General features: G+C 49.0%; 1 protein-coding gene across 1 annotated transcript; it reads left to right on the top strand.

Moving 5' to 3' along the window:
• The first annotated feature begins 6,798 nt into the window (after positions 1 to 6,798).
• On the top strand, positions 6,799 to 17,031 carry Upk1a (uroplakin 1A). The gene is made up of 7 exons (XM_041654941.1): positions 6,799 to 6,879; positions 8,964 to 9,164; positions 11,913 to 11,987; positions 12,127 to 12,234; positions 14,472 to 14,651; positions 16,717 to 16,800; positions 16,925 to 17,031. The coding sequence occupies exons 1-7, from the start codon at positions 6,799 to 6,801 to the stop codon at positions 16,967 to 16,969; spliced, it is 774 nt and encodes a 257-aa protein (XP_041510875.1). The 3' UTR covers positions 16,970 to 17,031.
• Positions 17,032 to 18,809: the final 1,778 nt, after the last annotated feature.

The following is an 18,809-nucleotide window of genomic DNA, read 5'->3' as shown; positions in this document are numbered from 1 at the left end:
GAGAGAAGGCCAGACAGGCACATCCCTCGAAAGAATTGCCGTAGACCTATGTATCAGGGAGACGGCCTCGGAAGCTAGAAAGTCTCCTATGACTGCAGGAACTCTTACCATGGCTGTGTCTGCTGAGAATTCAGATGAACAGAGATGCTGTATGTCCTGAGGATAGCAGCCCTTGAGTGGGATCTCTAAGACACCTACCTAGAGGAGGACCAGTAACTAGTGCTCACGGGCCTTGAGGGGCTGTTTGTAACTGGTTTAGACAGTGAGAACTGTTTTGTTGGTTCTGGGGGTTGAACTCAAGAGAAACCCAGAGGCTAACAACAGCCACACCCCCAGCACCCCCAGCCCCTCACTGGGGGATTCTAGGCAGGGGCTCTACCACTGAGCCACACCCCAGCCCCTCACTGGGGGATTCTAGGCAGGGGCTCTACCACTGAGCCACATCCCCAGCCCCTCACTGGGGGATTCTAGGCAAGAACTGAGCTGTGTCACAAGATTTCTCTCTGTCTCTCTGTCTCTCTGTGTGTGTGTCTCTCTCTCTCATTTTTTTGTGTATAGATACAAATGCTGACAATGCCCTATAAGACTAGAAGACGGCTTTGAATCTGGAACTGGGATTGCATGTGGTTGTACACTGCATGATAACTGGTGCTGGGGATGAGCTCCCATCCACAGGAGCAGTGAATGCTCTTGGCTCCTGAGCCAGCTCTGTGCTGAGGATGAGCTCCCATCCACAGGAGCAGCAGATGCTCTTGGCTCCTGAGCCAGCTCTGTGCTGGGGATGAGCTCCCATCCACAGGAGCAGTGGATGCTCTTGGCTTCTTTTTTTTTTTTTTTTTTTTTTTTTTTTTTGGTTTTTTTCGAGACAGGGTTTCTCTGTAGCTTTGGAGCCTGTCCTGGAACTAGCTCTTGTAGACCAGGCTGGTCTCGAACTCACAGAGACCCGCCTGCCTCTGCCTCCCGAGTGCTGGGATTAAAGGCATGTGCCACCACCACCCGGCCTTTATTTTGCTTTTTGAGATAGGATCTTGCTATTATTGCCCAAGCTGACCTTGGACTGATTCACTGTGTAGTCCAGGCATGCCTTGAACTTGGAATCCTCCTGTCTCAGCCTTCTGGGTGGCTGTATTACACACTTGTATCACCAGCCCTGGCCATTTTCTTTATTTTTAAAGATTTTTTTATTTTACTTTTAATTGTGCGTGAGGGATTGTATGTGCCTGTGGAGGCCAGAAGAGGGCAGCATTCTCCCTGAAGCTGGAGATGGAGCAGTAGTGAGCTTCCACCAGGGTGGCAGGAGCTAAACTCAGGTTCTCCAGAGCAGTGTGTACTCTTAACCGCTGAGTCATCTCTCCAGCACCCCCCCCCCCTTGTTTAGAGGTGTGTATAATGTGCGTTTGGACACACGAGAAGGTCAGAAGACAGCTTTGCCGCTTCTCTCGCCTTTCCGTAGGGTCTCAGGCATGCAGGCAGGCATGCAGGGCAATCACCTTTTATGCTCCCAGCCATTTTGCCCTGTTACTTTTAAAAATGTTTTCTATTTTCAGATTATTTTGCCTCCATGTATGTGCCCTTGAAGATCAGAAAGAAGGCATTGGGTCCCCTGGAACTAGAGTTATGCAGATGACTTTGGGCCACCACCATGTGATTTCTGAGAATCGAACCCAGGTCCTCTGCAGGAGCAATAACAAGTGCTCTAAACTGCTGAGCCATCTCTCCAGCCCAGTGCTCTAGGGCTTTTGTTTGTTTTTTGAGGGGATTTTTTGTTTGTTTGTTTGGTTTAGTTTGGTTTGTTTGTTTGTTTCTTTGTTTGTTTTATGGTCTTTCGAGACAGGGTTCCTCTGTGTAACAGTTCTGACTGGCCTGGAACTCCATTTGTAGAGCAGGCTGGCCTCGAACTCACAGAGATCCACCTGTCTCTGCCTCCTGAATGCTGGGATTAAAGGTGTGTGCCACCACCTGGCTAGTATTTTTCTTACACTTATTTGTGTGTGTGTGTGCACGTGCATGAGTATTAGGGGTGCCTGTGCCAGAGCCTAAGGGGAGAGATCAGAGGACAGTTTGCAGGAGACAGTTCTCTCCAGTCATGAGTCCAAGGGATGGAGATCAGGTCATCAGGCTCGGTGGCAAGTGCCTTTACCTGCTGAGCCCCGAGATCCGTGCCAATGGGAGGAGGGAACTGACTCATGTTAGTCACCCTCTCACCTCCACGCGCGTGTGCGCGCGCACACACGATAAGTAAATACAATTTGAAACAAAACAAAAGCAGGGAGGTGGTGACACACCTTTAATCCTAGCACTCAGGAGGCAGAGGCAGGTGGATCTCTGAGTTTGAGGCCAGTCTGGTCTACAGAGTGAGTTCCAGGACACAAAGAAACCTTGGCTGAAAAAACAAAACAAAACAAAAAAAACAGAAAGATCTCAAAAAACACAAATTATGGCTTTAGCAACATGAAAATTTGGGGGCTGGGGAGATGTCTCAGTGGTTATGAGCACTGGCTGCTCTTCCAAAGGACTCAGGTTCAATTCCTAACACCCACATGTGTCTGTAATGTCAGTTCCAGGACTTCTGACACCCTCACACAGACAGATGTGCAGGAAAAACACTAATAAACATAAAGCAAAAATAAATTTTATAAAATGTAGCTGGGGAGATGGCTAGGCAGTGTAGAATATTTGTTGGTCTTTCAGAGGACCTGGGTTTGATTCCCAGCACCTGCCTGGTGGCTCACAGCCATCTGTATCTCCAGTTCCCGGGGATCTGATGCCCTCTTCTGGGATATAGGTAAATGTAAACATGCAGGCAAAACACTCAAACACACAAAATAAATAAAGCTTAAAAAATGTTTTTAAAGCGGGCTGGGTGGTGGTGTAGCACGCCTTTAATCCCAGCACTTGGGAGACAGAGGCAGATGGATCTCTGTGAGTTCGAGGCCACCCTGGTCTACAAGAGCTAGTTCCGGGACGGGCACCAAAGCTACGGAGAAACCCTGTCTCGAAAAACCAAAAAAATTAAAAAAAAATAAATAAAATAAAGATGCCAAGAATAGGGAAAGAGGAGCTAAAAATCCGAGGGTAAAGAAGTCTTCTCACAATGGGAATCGTCTGTGTTTCTTTGTTCTCTCTCCAATCCATCATTTCCCATTGTTCCACCTGTTACTTGTTCTCCTTTTTCTACATGGTTCTTAGTCCCGCCTGTTACAAATGCTCCCAGTCATATATATCCTTAAAACCAGCAATTCCCCAGCCTAGCAGGTTCCAGGGCCGGAATTCTTTTGTCCCATAGAAAATCAGATAAGGGTTTTCACACTCACACACAGATCCATGGGAGTGGCTGGTACACGTCCGGTGAGCTCCTTAACGGAGAAAGTTAATTAAGAAAGGGAAAAACCATCAGGGGATTCTAGAGGGGAAGGTTAGTGCGCTACACTACGTTTTGCGGTGGTAGGAAGAGCTAAAAGGTTTATTTCTAGTGAAATTATAAATAGAGCACCGATTGTTTAAGTCAGCGCCTCTTTTCTCCCAGCAAGCACAGAGGCTTACCTGGTAACCAAACAACCTACTTAAAAAGTCAGAGGGAAGCTGATGGCCCTTGAATCTGATAAGACAAACACCAGACGCTGCAGTTTCTATGGGCCTAGGTCTGGAGTTAGACTTATTGCTCTAAGGGGAGAAGAGACCCAGGCCTCTGAATTATCAGTTCCAGTTCTGTGCTATGCTGTTATCAACCGTCCTGGTCGTGGGGTAAAACCAGAGCAGCAGCTTGGGCAGGTAGTAATTCTGCATCTTTGGAGATGTGTGAATGTCTTAGATGGGGCTCTCTCTGCCTGGACCCTGATCATTGATCAAATGCCTGCTGATAAAGATAATGGCAGGAAGGCAGATCTTAGCACTTGATGTAGGAGAGAGGAACAGGCCTGGCAGTGGCAAACTGTTTTCACGACAATTCTGAACTGCGGGAATGAATCCCCAAACATGTAACACAAAGGGAGTTAGCTACAGCAAAGGACAGCCACTTTATCCACAAAGCAATAGTGCCCAAAGCCTTGTTTTTCGGTTTCGCCTTTACCAGGTCCCTTGGTTCTTATAAGTTGCTCATAAAAAGATGGCTGAGAAATTACTATATAATGTTGCGGCTTGTAGCAATATATATATATTATATACATATGTATATTTATTTTAGCATGGCCCAATTGTTTAGTAAATTATTTAGACCAAAACTTATCTACTGTTCATCAATATTTATTTAGGTTTTCTTGGAAGACATTAATATAGATGTAAATCAAAAGAGAAAACTGTTTTAAATCTAAAGTAGGTTGATTGTTTAATTTCCAATTACTTAAATTAGAAAACAGCTCATGTTCTCTCTCTTTGTTCGATTTTTTTTTTTTTTTGAGACAGGTTTTTGGCCCTATGTAACAATTCTAGCTATCCTGGAACTAGCTCTTTTTTTTTTTTAAAGATGTATTTATTTATTATGTATACAACATTCCTTCCCTGTATGCTTGCATGCCAGAAGAGGGCACCAGATCTCATTATAGATGACTGTGAGCCACCATGTGGTTGCTGGGAATTGAACTCAGGACCTCTGTAAGAACAGTCAGTGCTCTTAACCTCTGAGCCATCTCTCCAGCCATCTCTCCAGCCCTGGAACTAGCTCTTGTACACCAGACTTGTCTCAAACTCATAGAGATCCGCCTGCCTCTGTCCCCCGAGTGCTAGGATTAAAGGTGTGTGCCACCACACACTGCCCAGCTGAAAATAACTTTGTTTTGTTTTTCCAGACAGCAGGGTTTTCTGTGTAACCTCATGTTCTTTCTCTCTCTCTCTCTTTCTTTCTCTCTCTTTCTCTCTCTCTCTTTCTTTCTTTCTTTTCATGTTTTTTCTTTTTTTTTAAATATTTGTTTATTTATTTATTTTGTATACAATATCCTTTGTGCGTGTATGCCTGATCGCTAGAAGAGGGCACCAGACCTCATTACAGATGGTTGTGAGCCACCATGTGGTTGCTGGGAATTGAACTCAGGACCTTTGGAAGAGCAGGCAATGCTCTTAACCACTGAGCCATCTCTCCAGCCCTTCATGTTTTTTCTTAACATCAATGCCTGGTGTTTTGTTTTGGGGTTAGGGTCTCACTGTTTAGCTATGGCTGACTTGGAAGTCACACTTTGGACACTAGGCTGACCTCGAACTCACAAAGATCCATCCTTCTGCTCCCGTTGGGATTAATGGCTTGCGCCAAGGCAGGGCCTTCTGTAACACAAGCTGGCCGTGTAACTAGCCATATAACAGAGTAATACTGAACTTGATAGTCTTCTGTCCCAGTCTCCCACACTTAGCTAGCCCACTGTCTTGACAAGGGAATTTTAAGCGCCATTTGTTTACCTACTCCTGTGTTAGGGAAGTGACTGTTGGCCTAGAAAACTCAACCAAAGCTCTGGAGATATTCTGGGGCAGGAACCTTGCTTCAAGGGACCACCAGGGGGTGCCGTCGGGGAGACCGCGCCCTCTGCTAGCCTACCGAACCTCCGAAGTTTTCTTGGACGCTGCCACCTGGGAAGCAAGGACCAAGTTACTCACGGTGCAGATGTGCGCAAAGTCGCCCTGGCACTAGGAGATAGCAAGATTTACGCCTAGATGTGTTTCTTTCTTTTGTTTCCCTTTCCTCCTCCACCTCCACTCTCTGCCCGTCTCTGTCCCAACCCCACCTGCAGCTTCTGAAGCTCAGGATGGTCTTGAACCCGTGATCCTGCACCTCTCCACTACTGGAATTACAATTACAGGTGTGCACTCTTCTGTCCTGCTTGAATTTAGATCCCTTCCGTTATTCAGCCTGAACAAAATGTGCATGTGCGCGAGCATGAGTGTGCGTGCGTGTGTGTGTGTGTGTGTGTGTGCGTGCATGTGTGTGTGTGTGTGTGCGTGCATGTGTGTGTACTGAGGAAAGAAGCTCTTTGTGTCCCACCAAGCCCATGCCATATGTCCCCTTTCTTCTTCTAGCACACTCCTCCCTCCCTCCCTCTTCACACACACCTGTCTCAAACCCCCTCAAGCTATCACCATCCCCCGCGGCTGCTACCGCAGCCCTAATCAAGTGCCTCTCCTCTCTAGCCCCTCCCAGGGGCCTGCCTTGAGCTTGCTCTGTGCTCCTCTGCTGTGGGGGTCTTCTTTTAGTTCTCGCTCTGTGTGGGAGGCAGTTTTCTGATCAGGGATCCCCAGGTGGATCTGTCATGGATCTGACTTCAGCTCCCAGGAAAACTCTTGTTGTCCCCAGGGAAAGAACAGCACGTGTCGTGGGGATTAGCTTGTCCACCCCTCCCCCCACCCCTCCTGCATCACTGCAGCCTGGGAACTAGAGGCCCTGGGTACAGGCATCCCCTTGCCCCAGTGGCCAGTCATGAGCACAATCCTGAATTTCAGGTCTGGAAATCACTCATAAAATCTATCTTCCCATCATGGTCGGCCCGCTGAACCCTTGTCCCCTCCTCCTTGGAGGGTTTTGGGCTTATATAGGGAGCTGCTGTGGGTGGGTGGGGCTGGCCAAAGAAGCTTCTGCAGAGAAGGTGAGGGGGTTCTGGGAATTAACAGGGCAGGGGGAACTGAGAGGCAACAACTGCCCTGTGAGAGCCCAACTCTCTTCTTCTGTAGAAGGCTCACCGCCAGGCTGTAGGATGCTGGTATCAGCCTGGGCTCTGCAGCAAAGGAGCATCCCCTGACAGATAGAGAAGAGGATCTGCTGGGTCCTCCCTCCTAACCTCTGTCCTGTCTCACCCCTGCTTCCATGTCCCCAGCAGGAAGATGAATTCTGCAGCAACAGAGGGAGAGAAGGGGTCTTCTGTGGTGGTGGGGCTGCTGGTTGTAGGCAACATCATTATTCTGGTGAGGCCCCAGTTCTGGGGAGCATGGGGGCGCGCGTGTGTTGGGGGGGGTGACGGCCCCACGTCTATCTGTTTCAGTCTCTAGTCCCTGAAGGGAGCTGGGGGGACGGGGAGCGGGAGCAGCCTGTTCTCACGGTCTTCCTGGTCTGTAACTGAGTCCTTGTGGAGCTTGTACATTCAACCACAACTTGCGAAAAATGCCTGGTAAGAGGAATGATGGCACACCCGTAATCCTAGCATTTGGAAGGATGAGGCCGGAGAGCTGCTGTGAGTTGGAGGCTGACCTAGAACAGAGTGTCCTGAGAGAGAAGGAGGGAGGAAAAGAGGAGGAGGGAGCAGCTGGGTGTGGTGCACCTCTGGGATCCCAGCACTTGGAGGTGCCTCAGGACAGAGTTCAAGGCCAGCTTCAGCTAAGTAGAGATTTGAAGACCAGCCTGGGCTGCAGGAGACCAAATCTTTAGAACAAATTATTCTGACTGGGTGTGGCGGCCCACACTTTTAATCCCAGCACTTTTGGAGGGGAAGCAGGGGATTGCTGTAAATTCAAGGCCAGTTTGGTCTATGTAGGGAGTTCTAGGATAGCCAGGGCTATATAGCATGACTCAGTCACAGCAAGGCAAAGCCAAACAACAACAAAAAGAACATAACACCAAGCAGAACAGGGCTCTTCCCCTCTCCTTCCTCCTTCCCCCAACTTGGGCACTTGGGGGCAGTCAGTTCCAGGTCTGCTCACACTGAGCCTGGAACTACCAACAAAATTTAGATAAAGTTTTGTGTCTTAAAACAAACAAAAACATGCAGGCTTTTGAAATGACTGTGGAGATAAATAAAGGTTGTCGTGGCTAAGCCTGAGGACTTACGGGTCAATTCCTGGGACCCATGGAGTGGAGGGAGGAAGCCGACTCCCACAAAAATGTCCTCTGACCTCCACACTTAAGGCATTGCACTTCTGCTTATGCACACTCATACACGAGACATAATAAACATCGTTAAACACGTGGCAGCTATGATCACAATGCAACTGCTTTCAGTTTTTGAGACAGGATCTCACTATGTGGCCCTGGGTGACCTGGACCTTGTTAAGTAGACTGGGTTAGCCTCTAACTTGTAGAGATCCTCCTGCCTCTGCCTCCTGAGTGCACCAAGCCAGAAATAGTTGACTCTTTTATTTTTATTTTTTTTTAAGATTTATTTATTATGTATACGACATTCTGCCTCCTTGTATGCCTGCATGCCAGAAGAGGGCACCAGATCTCATTTCAGATGGTTGTGAGGCACCATGTGGTTGCTGGGAATTGAATTCAGTACCTCTGGAAAAGCAGCCAGTGCTCTTAACCTCCAAGCCATCTCTCCAGCTTCCTTTTTTGTTATTTTTGAGAGAAAGTCTCTCATGTAGGCTAACCTGGCCTCAAACTCCCTATGTAGCTAAGAATAATCTTTGAATTTTGGATCCTTCTGCCTCTACTGGGCTTACGGGTATGTGACAGCAGGCCCAGTTTATATGAGGCTGGCACAGGGCTTTCTGCAGGCTAGAGAAGCCCTCTACCAACTGAGAGACATCCCGCAGTCTTTCTGATATTTCCTTAAGCAAACACAAGCAGAAACAGATAAGCCTATTTTCTTGTTCCAGTGTATCCTGCTGTATGTCCAACAGTTGCTCCCATGGCCTCTAGGCTGCTCCGTATAAGACCACAGGATGCCAGGCTCCAGGCATCTGGATAGTCACACAGGCACGCTGCCACGTGGCCTCTACTCCCCTCATCATGGTGCCACAGCAACAGGCCTTGCTCTGGACAGTGCACCTGTCAGATGAACGAACTGGCTAAAGCCTGGCATGGGTCCTCTCCTTTTATCTTCGAAGCCGCTGGCTCCTGGGATATGAGGGCTGAGGCTCTGGCTGGACTGTTTCTTCCTTCTCTACACCCCATCCCTGCTCATAAAGGCGTGAGCTGGCCTCCCTTCCAAGCCCACTTTACCCCAAGGGCATAGGGAGGGGGTTCTGGGCCAAGAAAGAAGTGTGTTTTGGAAACTCACACAACCCAACTGCTGGCTCCAGGCACACGTTCCTAACCTTTCCCTGCCCAGTTGTCAGGCCTGGCCCTGTTTGCCGAGACAGTGTGGGTGACAGCTGACCAGTACCGTGTGTACCCACTGATGGGCGTCTCAGGCAAGGACGATGTCTTCGCGGGTGCCTGGATTGCTATCTTCTGCGGCTTCTCCTTCTTCGTGGTGGCCAGCTTTGGTGTAGGAGCCACATTCTGCCGCCGTCGGTCCATGGTCCTCACGGTGAGATCCTAGGTGGGGGATGGCGGGTGATAGTGAGGGCCATGATATAACGCTGGGTGGCACCCACTGAGGACCTCACAGCACCATTTCCCTGCCCTGGCCCCATACCTCAGTTTCAGCCATCACCCCCATTGTACAGAGGAAACTGGGGTACAGTGAGGAGAAGGATGGTCAAAGCAGCTATAAAGAGACTCCTAAAAGTGACATAAATAAATAAATATATAAATGTATTTCTATATATATTCCCAATAAAATAATGGTAATTGAAACCCGACTGTTTGGTCTCCAAGGTCTGTGGTCTGAGTTGTGGCAATAATAGTGAAATGTAATAACGCAGCTAGCATTTAACAAGAACTCAGCCCTTTAAACAGATTAGTTCATACGTGTCATGTGACCTATGATGAAACGCCACCACCACCACTGTCATTACTATTTGACAGATTCAGAGAGGAAGTCACAGCCCAGTTACGCTGGAATAAACCAGCTCTTGACTCCAGTCTAGTTTTCGTTTAAAATTTATTCCACTTTTTAAATTTTATTTATATTTTTATGCACTCTGCATGTACACCTGCAGGCCAGAAGAGGGCATCAGATCCTAAAACTGATGGTGGTAGCCACCATGTGGATGTTGGGAATTGAACTCAGGTCCTCTGGAAGAGCAGCCAGTGCTCTTAACCTCTGAGCCATCTCTCCAGCCCCAAGGTGCACACTCGCTCAGGTATCCAAGGAAACCAAAAGAGAGAGTTGGATGCCCTGAAGCTGAAGTAACAGTTGACCATGGGGTGCTGATGGGGGAGCCAGGAACTGAACTCGGGTCCTCTGCATGGCTTTCACTTAGTCATCTCTCCAGCCCCTGCTTTCATTTGCTTGTTTGTTTGAAGACAAAGTCTCCCTATGTAGCCCCAGCTGCCCTCAAACTGACAATCCTCCTGCCTCAGCCTCTCAAGTGCTAGGATTATAGGTGTGTGCCGTCACACCAACCAAGCCCATAGTCTTTTTGTTTTGTTTTGAGATGGGGTCTAGCTAAACTTTGTCTGACCTTGAATTTACTGTGTAAACCAGGCCTGCTTTGAAATGAACTGCCAGACCCCTACTTTTATTCCTCCCTTAACCTTACAGCAAGCAGTTTATATCTCTGTCCTTATGAAGCCTTGTAAAACTGTGCTTTTAAGCCCATTCACCAGGCAGAGAAACCGAAGCTCCAAGAGGGAAGCCGTGGCCTCTCCCAGGTGTTGGGGAGAGAGCAGGTGTCCCGTAGAAACAGATTGGTGTTTCCCCTCCTACGGAGAGTCCTTTAGGCTACCAGGACCATCATTTATGTAGTCAACAAGAGTTTACTGAACAAGAAGCTCTGAACACAACTAAAAAGCCCTTGATTTGGGGAGTGAAGGGAGCCTGGTAGGTTGAGGAAAACCCACAGCCAGCAGCAGCAAAGAAAAACATGCCCAGTGCCCACCGAGCATGTGTGTTCTGGGTAGCGGGAGCAGCACAAGCAAAGGTCCTGTGGCCGGAGTGAGGCAGCAGTCTTTCTGGCAGTCAGAAAACAGTACAGGGCAGGGTCTGGGAGGGGAACTGCTGGGGACACTTCGCTTTATTATGTAGAAGAGGGAGCTGTTATTGAAAGGAGTTCCTCACCACTCCCTTCCTCCTCTCACCCCCCCCCCCCAATTCCCCTCTTTTGATGCAGGGTCTCACTGTGTAGCTTGGCCGGCCGGCACCCACTACGTAGGCCAAGCTACTCACAGATACCTGCTGCTTCCGCCCAAGTGATTGAGGTGTGCACCACCACACCCAGCTCCTCTCTTCCTGTTCCCTTCCATCCCCCCCCCATCACACATTTAGCAGAACAATTTCATCAAAGCCTAAAATCAACCTAACTACTGTTTTTGTTTATTGTTTCTTTTGAGACAGGGTTTCTCTATGTACTCCTGGCTGCCCTGGAGCTGTCCTGTGTTGACCAGCCTAGGTTCAAACTCACAGACATCCTCCTGCCTCTGCCTCTGCATCTCAAGTTTGGGGGTTAAAGGCATGCACTGCCACTCCTGGCCCCTAACCATTTTTAAAAAATATGTCTGGCTTGTCTTTCTCCCCATTTTTTTTTTTCAAAGACAAGGCTTCTTTATGTAGCCATGGCTGTCCTGGAACTCACTCTGTAGATCAGGCTGGCCTAGAACTCAGAGAGCTGCCTGCTTCTGCCTCCCTACTAGCATAGGGATTAAAGGTGTGCGCCACCACTGACAAGCTTGGTCTCGAGTTTTCAGTCTTCCACCTCTATTTCTTTCAAAATGTGTGCATGCGTGTGTGCACATTGCCAGAAAGGCGACCCAGAGTCTTTTGTTTTGTTTTTTCTTTTTGTTTTGTTTTTTCTTTTTGTTTTGTTTTTTTGAGACAGGGTTTTTCTGTGTAACAGTCTTGGTTGTCCTGGAACTCGCTCTGTAGACCAAGCTGGCCTCGAACTCACAGAGATCCGCCTGTCTCTGCCTCCCGAGTGCTGGAATTAAAGGTGCATGCCACCACGGCACGGCAAACAGTCTTATGCTAGGTAGCACTGTCCCGCTGAACAACAGTTCTTTTGGGACTGTGCATTATAGCACACACTTCATTCCATCTCTTGGTGGCAGGAGGGGTGGGCAGATTTCTGTGAATTTGAATCCAGCTCTGTATGTAGTGATTTCCTGGCTAACTGTGGAGGAGGTGCAAGGCCTCCATCTAGCCTCTGCGCCATGGCTGCCTTTGCTCTCTCTGCAGTACCTGCTGCTGATGCTCATAGTCTACATCTTTGAGTGTGCCTCCTGCATCACATCCTACACCCACCGAGACTATGTGAGCCAGGCAGGGGCTAGAACCCTGTCGGGAAGGGATGAGGGGGGAATGGCATCCCTAGAGCTGGAAGGGTCGAGGGGAGGTGGGCCTCCATCCCTAGCCAGCTGGCTCCTGCTCTTCCCTGTCCCCCCCTCCTCAGATGGTGTCCAACCCGTCCCTAATCACCAAGCAAATGCTGACCTTCTACAGTGCAGACAGCGACCAGGGCCAGGAGCTAACCCGCCTCTGGGACCGGGTCATGATTGAGGTTGGTTGGGCTCTGTGATCATCTCTCAGTGATGGCAGAGGGGATATGCAGAAGACAATCCACTCAGGGGACCCAGGAGGGGTAGGGGAGCCTTTGGTTGCTATGGTTTTGTAGACCACAGACCCAGAAGTTTCCTTTCTCGTCACCAGGTTGGTAAGTGGCAGGGTGGCCTGCATTGTGACTCTGACAGTGGATTCTGCAGTGATTCTCCGTCCATTGTAGTGATGGTGACAATGATGACCTTAAGGATGTAATCCAGGCTGACCTTGAGCCCACTGTTGTGTGTATGTGTGTTGCTGGGAACCCAACCCAGGACTTCATACATTTGAAGCAAAGGCTCCACCACTTAGCTATTTGTTACCCAACTTCCCAGCCCTCTTTTTTTGTTTTTCTTAACTTTTTGAGATGGGGTCACCATAAGCTACCCAGACTACCCTTTAATTCACTATGTAGCCCAGGCAGGCCTTGAATTTGTGATTCTGCCTTAATCTCCTGATTAGCTAGGATTACAGCCCTGTTCCACTATGCTGAGTGAACAGTTAGCTCATACCTTAATCCCAGTGAGTAGATCTTGTGAGTTCGAGGCTAGCCTGGGCTAGCCTGGGCTCCAGCACAACCAGGGCTACACAGGGAAACCCTGCCTCAAAAAACCAAGCAACAACAACAGCAAAGGGTTTGCTGAAGTCCAGTCTGGTGTTGAACTCTTTGTATACCCAAGGATGACTTTGGAATCCGGGTGCTTCTGCTTCCACCTTCCTGTTCTGAGATTCCAGATCTGAGATACAACACAACCATCTCTAGCTCAGAAGCTGAACTCTTAATTGCATCCAACATAATGTTGCAGAAGAAGAAGGTGGAGGAGGAAGAAGTTGCTGAATCCCAGTCCAGCCCAAGTCATGCAGGAGCCCAGAAACTACACCGTGTTGAAGGGTGTCCATCCAAGGGCTTCTGATTAAATACCCATTTGAGATGGGCATTGTGGTGAAGCCTTAGAATTCTAGCACTTGGGTGGCTGAGGCAAGCTGCCACCAGTTTAAGACTAGGGTACATCATGAGACCCTGTCCCCAGAACAGCAACAAACCACTCAGTGGGCTGAAAAAAAAAATCATAAATCTGCCTTTTGTAAAATTTGATTTAAAATTTTTGGTTGTTTTTTATTTTCTTTGTTTGTTTGTTTTTCAAGATAGGGTTTCTCTCTGTAACAGTCCTAGCTGTCCTGGAACTTGCTTTGTACAACAGGTTGGCCTCAAACTCATTGAGATCTGCCTGCCTCTGCCTCCCAAGCGCTGAGATTAAAGGCATGCGCCACTACCACCTGGCAGATTTAATTTTTTTTGGTTTTTCGAGACAGGGTTTCTCTGTGGTTTTAGAGCCTGTCCTGGAACTAGCTCTTGCAGACCAGGCTGGCCTCGAACTCACAGAGATCTGCCTGCCCCTGCCTCCCAAGTGCTGGGATTAAAGGCGTGTGCCACCACCGCCCGACTCAGATTTAAATTTTTTAAAAAAATATTTATTTATGCCGGGCCAGCCTGGTCTGCAAGAGCTAGTTCCAGGACAGGAACCAAAAGCTACGAAGAAACCCTGTCTCGAAAAATCAAAAAAAAAAAAATTATTTATTTATTATGTTTACAGTGTTCTGTCTGTGTGTATGTCTGCAGGCCAGAAAAGGGCACCAGACCTCATTACAGATGGTTGTGAGCTACCATGTGGTTGCCGGGAATTGAACTCAGGACCTTTGGGAAAGCAGGCAATGCTCTTAACCACTGAGCCATCTCTCCAGCCCAGATTTAATTTTTTTTTTATGTGAATATGTGTGTGTATGTGTGTGGGGGTACCCACAGAGGTCAGAAGAGGACATCAAATTCTCTGGAACTGGAGTTACAGGTGGTTGTGAGCCACCCCACATGGATGCTGGGAATTGAACTTGAGCATCAGGTGTTCTTAACTGCTGGGCTGCCTCCCAGCAATGCCACCCCACTCCATCTAGTTTTTGGTGTCATTTTGTCAGCACAGTTAGCAACAAAAGAATTTTAGAAGAAAATGAGTGTAGGCTTGGGCCAAATCTATCAGCCTTACACACACACACACACACACACACACACACACACACACACACACGCATGCACTAGAGCCCAGGACTCTAACAAGTGGGGACCAGCTGTGCCTAAAGTCAATCTGCCTCTCTTTAACAGTGTGACCTCAGCCCAGCCCTGCCTAAACTTGGTTCTTTCCACAGCAAGAATGCTGCGGCACATCTGGCCCCCTGGACTGGGTGAATTACACATCTGCCTTCCGGGCAGCCACTCCAGAAGTGGAATTCCCCTGGCCTCCTCTGTGCTGTCGCCGGACAGGGAACTTCATCCCCATCAGTGAAGAAGGCTGCAGAGTGGGCCACATGGACTACCTGTTTACCAAGGTGTGTCCCTTTGCCCTCTGCGTCTGTCTGTCCATCTGTTCTATTCTCCCTTTCCCCCTTCAACTGTCTGTCTGTCCATCTGTCTTCCAGCCTCTCCTGTCTGGCTTTTTCTTTCTTTCCCTGGTCCTCCCAGCTCTTTGTATGAGTAAGCAGGATGCACAGACACTCTGATTCAGACCTGATGTCTGCACCAAGAGGACCTAGCTAGTTGCTGGAGCTAGGCCTTGCATGAGAGCCTGTCATCCTGCTCAACTCGTGACCTCAGTCAGGCTGGGCTCATGACCAGTCTGAGCAACTTCAGGAGCCCCTGTCTCAGAAGTAAAAAGAAGGCCAAGGAGAGTACTCAGTGGTAGAGCCCCTGCCTAGAATCCCCCAGTGAGGGGCTGGGAGTGTGGCTCATTGGTAGAGCCCCTGCCTAGAATCCCCCAGTGAGGGGCTGGGAGTGTGGCTCAGTGGTAGAGCCCCTGCCTAGAATCCATCAGTGAGAGTCTGGGGTGTGACTCATTGGTAGAGCCCCTGTCTAGAATCCACCAGTGAGGGGCTGGGGTGTGGTTTAGTGATATAGCACTTTCCTAAGCATGTAAGAAGCCTGGGATTCAACTCCTAGTATCGCTAATATTAAAAAATAACAGCTGAAAGTGATCATGTGGTTCACATCTGTAATCTCCATTGTGGAGGACCACTGCCAGTTTGAGCCTTGGCAATATAACCAAGACCCTGTCTCAGAAAATAATGACAACTGAGCATGGTGGCATACACTTAATCCCAGCACTCAAGAGGCAGAGGCAGGAGGATCTCTGTAAATTCAGGGCCAGCCCGGTTTACAGTGTGGGTTCCAAGACAGTCAGGGCTACACAGGGAAACATTGTCTAAAAAAAAAAAAAATAATAGCAGGTGAAGTGTGGTGGTGCTCGGGTTTGACCTAATTCAGACAGATCTCTATGAATTCAAGTCCAGCCTGGTCTACATAGCAAGTTCTACGTTAGATAGGACTACATAGTACCTCAAAATAATAACAATAATAAGCAATTCAAGGCAAGCCTGGTCTATGTAATAAATTCTAGGTCAGAGAGGGCTGTACAGTGAGACCCTGTCTCAACCAAAACTTAACAAAATGGAAAATGCTGCTGTCACAACGGTAGCACAGCCAGCAGTAAGGACCCACGGGGAGCCTTCCCTTTGTCCGGCGTTTGCGGCTGCTTATCACAGTCACATGGGGAAAAGATGACAATGGCCCTGCTTGACACGCGACAGAGGAAGAAGTTCGTTCCTGTGGTGGGGAGAGCAGGGAGGCCAGGGCAGGGCAGGGGCATAAGCAAGAGGTAGGAGGGTTAAGACGAGACCTGGTCCCATTTGTATCTGTGGCTACAAATCTTCTTTCAGGTCTGGAAGGGAGTTGTCCCAGGATACCCCATCCCCAAGGACAGATTAGGACAGCCCATTCTCAAGCCAAAGCCCCATGCATGTTCTTCCATTATTCCAGATTCTTCCATATCCCAGGGACCTCAGAATTCCAGCATCCGTTCTCCAGACTGCCACTTAGCAGGCTGGAAAACTGGGGCTCAGAGAACCAGAATTGTGCCTCTGTTCTACTAACAAGAAGCAGAGCTAGTCCCAGGCTTGGTTGCGTTGCACCGGCCAGGGTCATGCACTCTGGACCTGTAGTCTCAGCTGCTCTGTGGCTGGAACAGGAGCCAGGAAGGTGACCTTGGTGCAGGGCTCTGGCCTGGCTCAACCTCGTCTCTAGTGAGCAGGTAACAGGAGCGAATGACAAACAGAGCTGGATTTCAAACGCTTAGGGCTTGTGGGTAGCATAGAAAGCCAGGCAGGACACAAGCAAGCCCAGACTGACAGCTGCCATCCCAGCAGCACCTGCTGGCTCTGGCCCTGGGTTCAGTGATCACTCTCCTGGCTTCCCTAAGAAGGCAAACATGGCTACAACCCCACAACACAGATGGGAAAACCAAGGCAAAGAAAGGGACGTCTCCCAGGGCACATGGTGACTTTTTATCACCCACCACCCTCCCACGATAGCTTCACAAGCCTCTACTGTCCCTCTCTCCAGGGTTGCTTTGAGCACATCGGTCATGCCATCAACAGCTACACCTGGGGCATATCGTGGTTCGGCTTTGCCATCTTGATGTGGACAGTGAGAGATGGGGCACCTGGGGCTGTGGAGGAGGGACCTGTGGGTGTCCAGGGGTGTGGGTGTGGGCTTGGGGGAGGCAGGTGGTTTGAGCTAGAGCACCCAATCTCATCATTTGCCCACCTAGCTCCCTGTGATGCTAGTAGCCATGTATTTCTACACCACTCTCTGAAGATGAAGAGGAGGCCGTATATCCACCTCTGTCTGAAGCTCCTGCCTCTCAGCTGCACCTGGGCCTTTCCCCCACCCGCAGCCCCATGTACCTCAGCCACAGCTCACCCATGTCCACCTCCCTCCATCTTCCCTTTTTTGCAATCCCAAAGTCCCTTTGTAGGTATAAGAGCTGCCCTGGGCCCTAGCTGTGCCCCAGGCCTGGATTTGTGTGCCTGAACCCCCTTGGCCCTGTTGCACTTGGTTGATCTCTTTATCTTTCTGGTGACAATGAAATGTACTGTCCTTGGAGGCCCTGCCTCTGTTCCTGACAACCCATCATGCACCTCTCTTGTGCCTTTCAGAACTTCTTGCAGGCATAGCCATTGCTGCTCAGTAGTTTGTAGAAGCTCTAACAGACCTAGATTGCTGCAAGGGGAGGGGCAGATCCGCTATGGTCACTGTGGGTCCTGATCACCCAGCATGTGTCTGAGCATGGGTTAGATAGCCAATAAATACTGGCTGACTAAATAAACACAAGCCTCTTTTTCTGTGTTGTTGGAGATGGGGGTTTTACTCTGCAACCCAGACGGTCTTTGGAATTTATACATCCTAAACTAGCCTGGAAGCCAAGGTGATCTCGCTGCCCCCCCCCCCCAGCCCCGCCCCTGGAGAAGATTACAGGTGCGAGCCACAACCACCTCCTCTTCCGGTCTCCACCTCTAGAATCTAGAATGCTGATATCCCAGGCATGCAACACTCCCCCCAGCCTACATTTGTTTTCTTTTCGGGACAAGGGTGAGTGAGTAACACTTCAGAAGGAAGTGGTGAAATCCGGCTGGCATGGGGAAGCATCACGTGGGATATATTGGCTCATGCCGTTGATTCAAAATGGCTGGCTGCATGCTTGTCTGGATACAGGTCTGTCCAGGTTTCCAGAAACTGGCTTCACTCTCAGACGAGACTCCTCTGAGAACATCAGAGTTCACACTTTGAAATTTTCTTTTCTTTCTTTCTTTCTTTCTTTCTTTCTTTTTTTTTCTTTTTTTGAGACAGACATAGTCTCACTGTGTAGTCCAGGCTCTGTGTGGGTGTGTATATGTGCGTTGTTTGCATGTGCTCTCTCATACACACACGCACTCAGAGGCCAGAGGAGATCAGCTGTCTTTCACTGGGTCTCACTTTATTCCCTTAAGACATGGTCTGTCACTGAACCATGAGCCCAACATATTTTTCAGGCTGGATTTTCTGGCCAGCAAGCCCCAGCATTCCTCCCATCTCTGCCCACTCCAGCGCTAGGGTTACTGATCTGAACTCAGGTCCTCTTTCCCCATTGAGTCATTGTGCCATTAGCATCACACTCTTTTTTTTTTTTTTTTTTTTTTTTTTTTTTGGTTTTTCGAGACAGGGTTTCTCTGTGGCTTTGGAGCCTGTCCTGGAACTAGCTCTGTAGACCAGGCTGGTCTCGAACTCACAGAGATCCGCCAGCCTCTGCCTCCCGAGTGCTGGGATTAAAGGCGTGCGCCACCATCGCCCGGCAGCATCACACTCTTGATGCCCCTGCCTCTGCCTCCTGAGTGCTGGGATTACAGATATGCATCACTATGACTGTCTTCAAATCAGAATTTTCAAAACACCACAGAGATGTGATATATTCCAGATTTTAATACATAAGAGGAGGCCCAGCTCGCTGACTGGCTGAGCTGGCTTCTCTGTAGTCCCTAGTAGGAAACTGTCTCCACCTCTAGGCACATGTCTGACTAACCTGTGACCACATCAAGGAAACGGGGTGTTCCGTGCTGCTCTGCTCTTAGCAGATGTCCTCCTGAGCAAGTTCACTGTGACTTAGCATGTGGCTGGGA

Source organism: Microtus oregoni, unplaced genomic scaffold (genome assembly GCF_018167655.1).
Source record: "Microtus oregoni isolate MIOR12 unplaced genomic scaffold, Mior012 000006F_ref0000085, whole genome shotgun sequence".
Lineage (NCBI taxonomy): Eukaryota > Metazoa > Chordata > Mammalia > Rodentia > Cricetidae > Microtus > Microtus oregoni.
The sequence above is the reverse complement of the archived record's forward strand: the minus strand, read 5'-3'. Positions and strand labels throughout refer to the sequence as shown.

Coding starts and splice junctions, on each gene's coding strand:
- Upk1a (XM_041654941.1), top strand. CDS start 6,799: ATGAATTCTGCAGCAACAGAGGGAGAGAAGGGGTCTTCTGTGGTGGTG. Junction 11,988..12,126: donor CCTACACCCACCGAGACTAT/GTGAGCCAGGCA, acceptor CCCCCTCCTCAG/ATGGTGTCCAACCCGTCCCT. Junction 12,235..14,471: donor GGGACCGGGTCATGATTGAG/GTTGGTTGGGCT, acceptor TTCTTTCCACAG/CAAGAATGCTGCGGCACATC.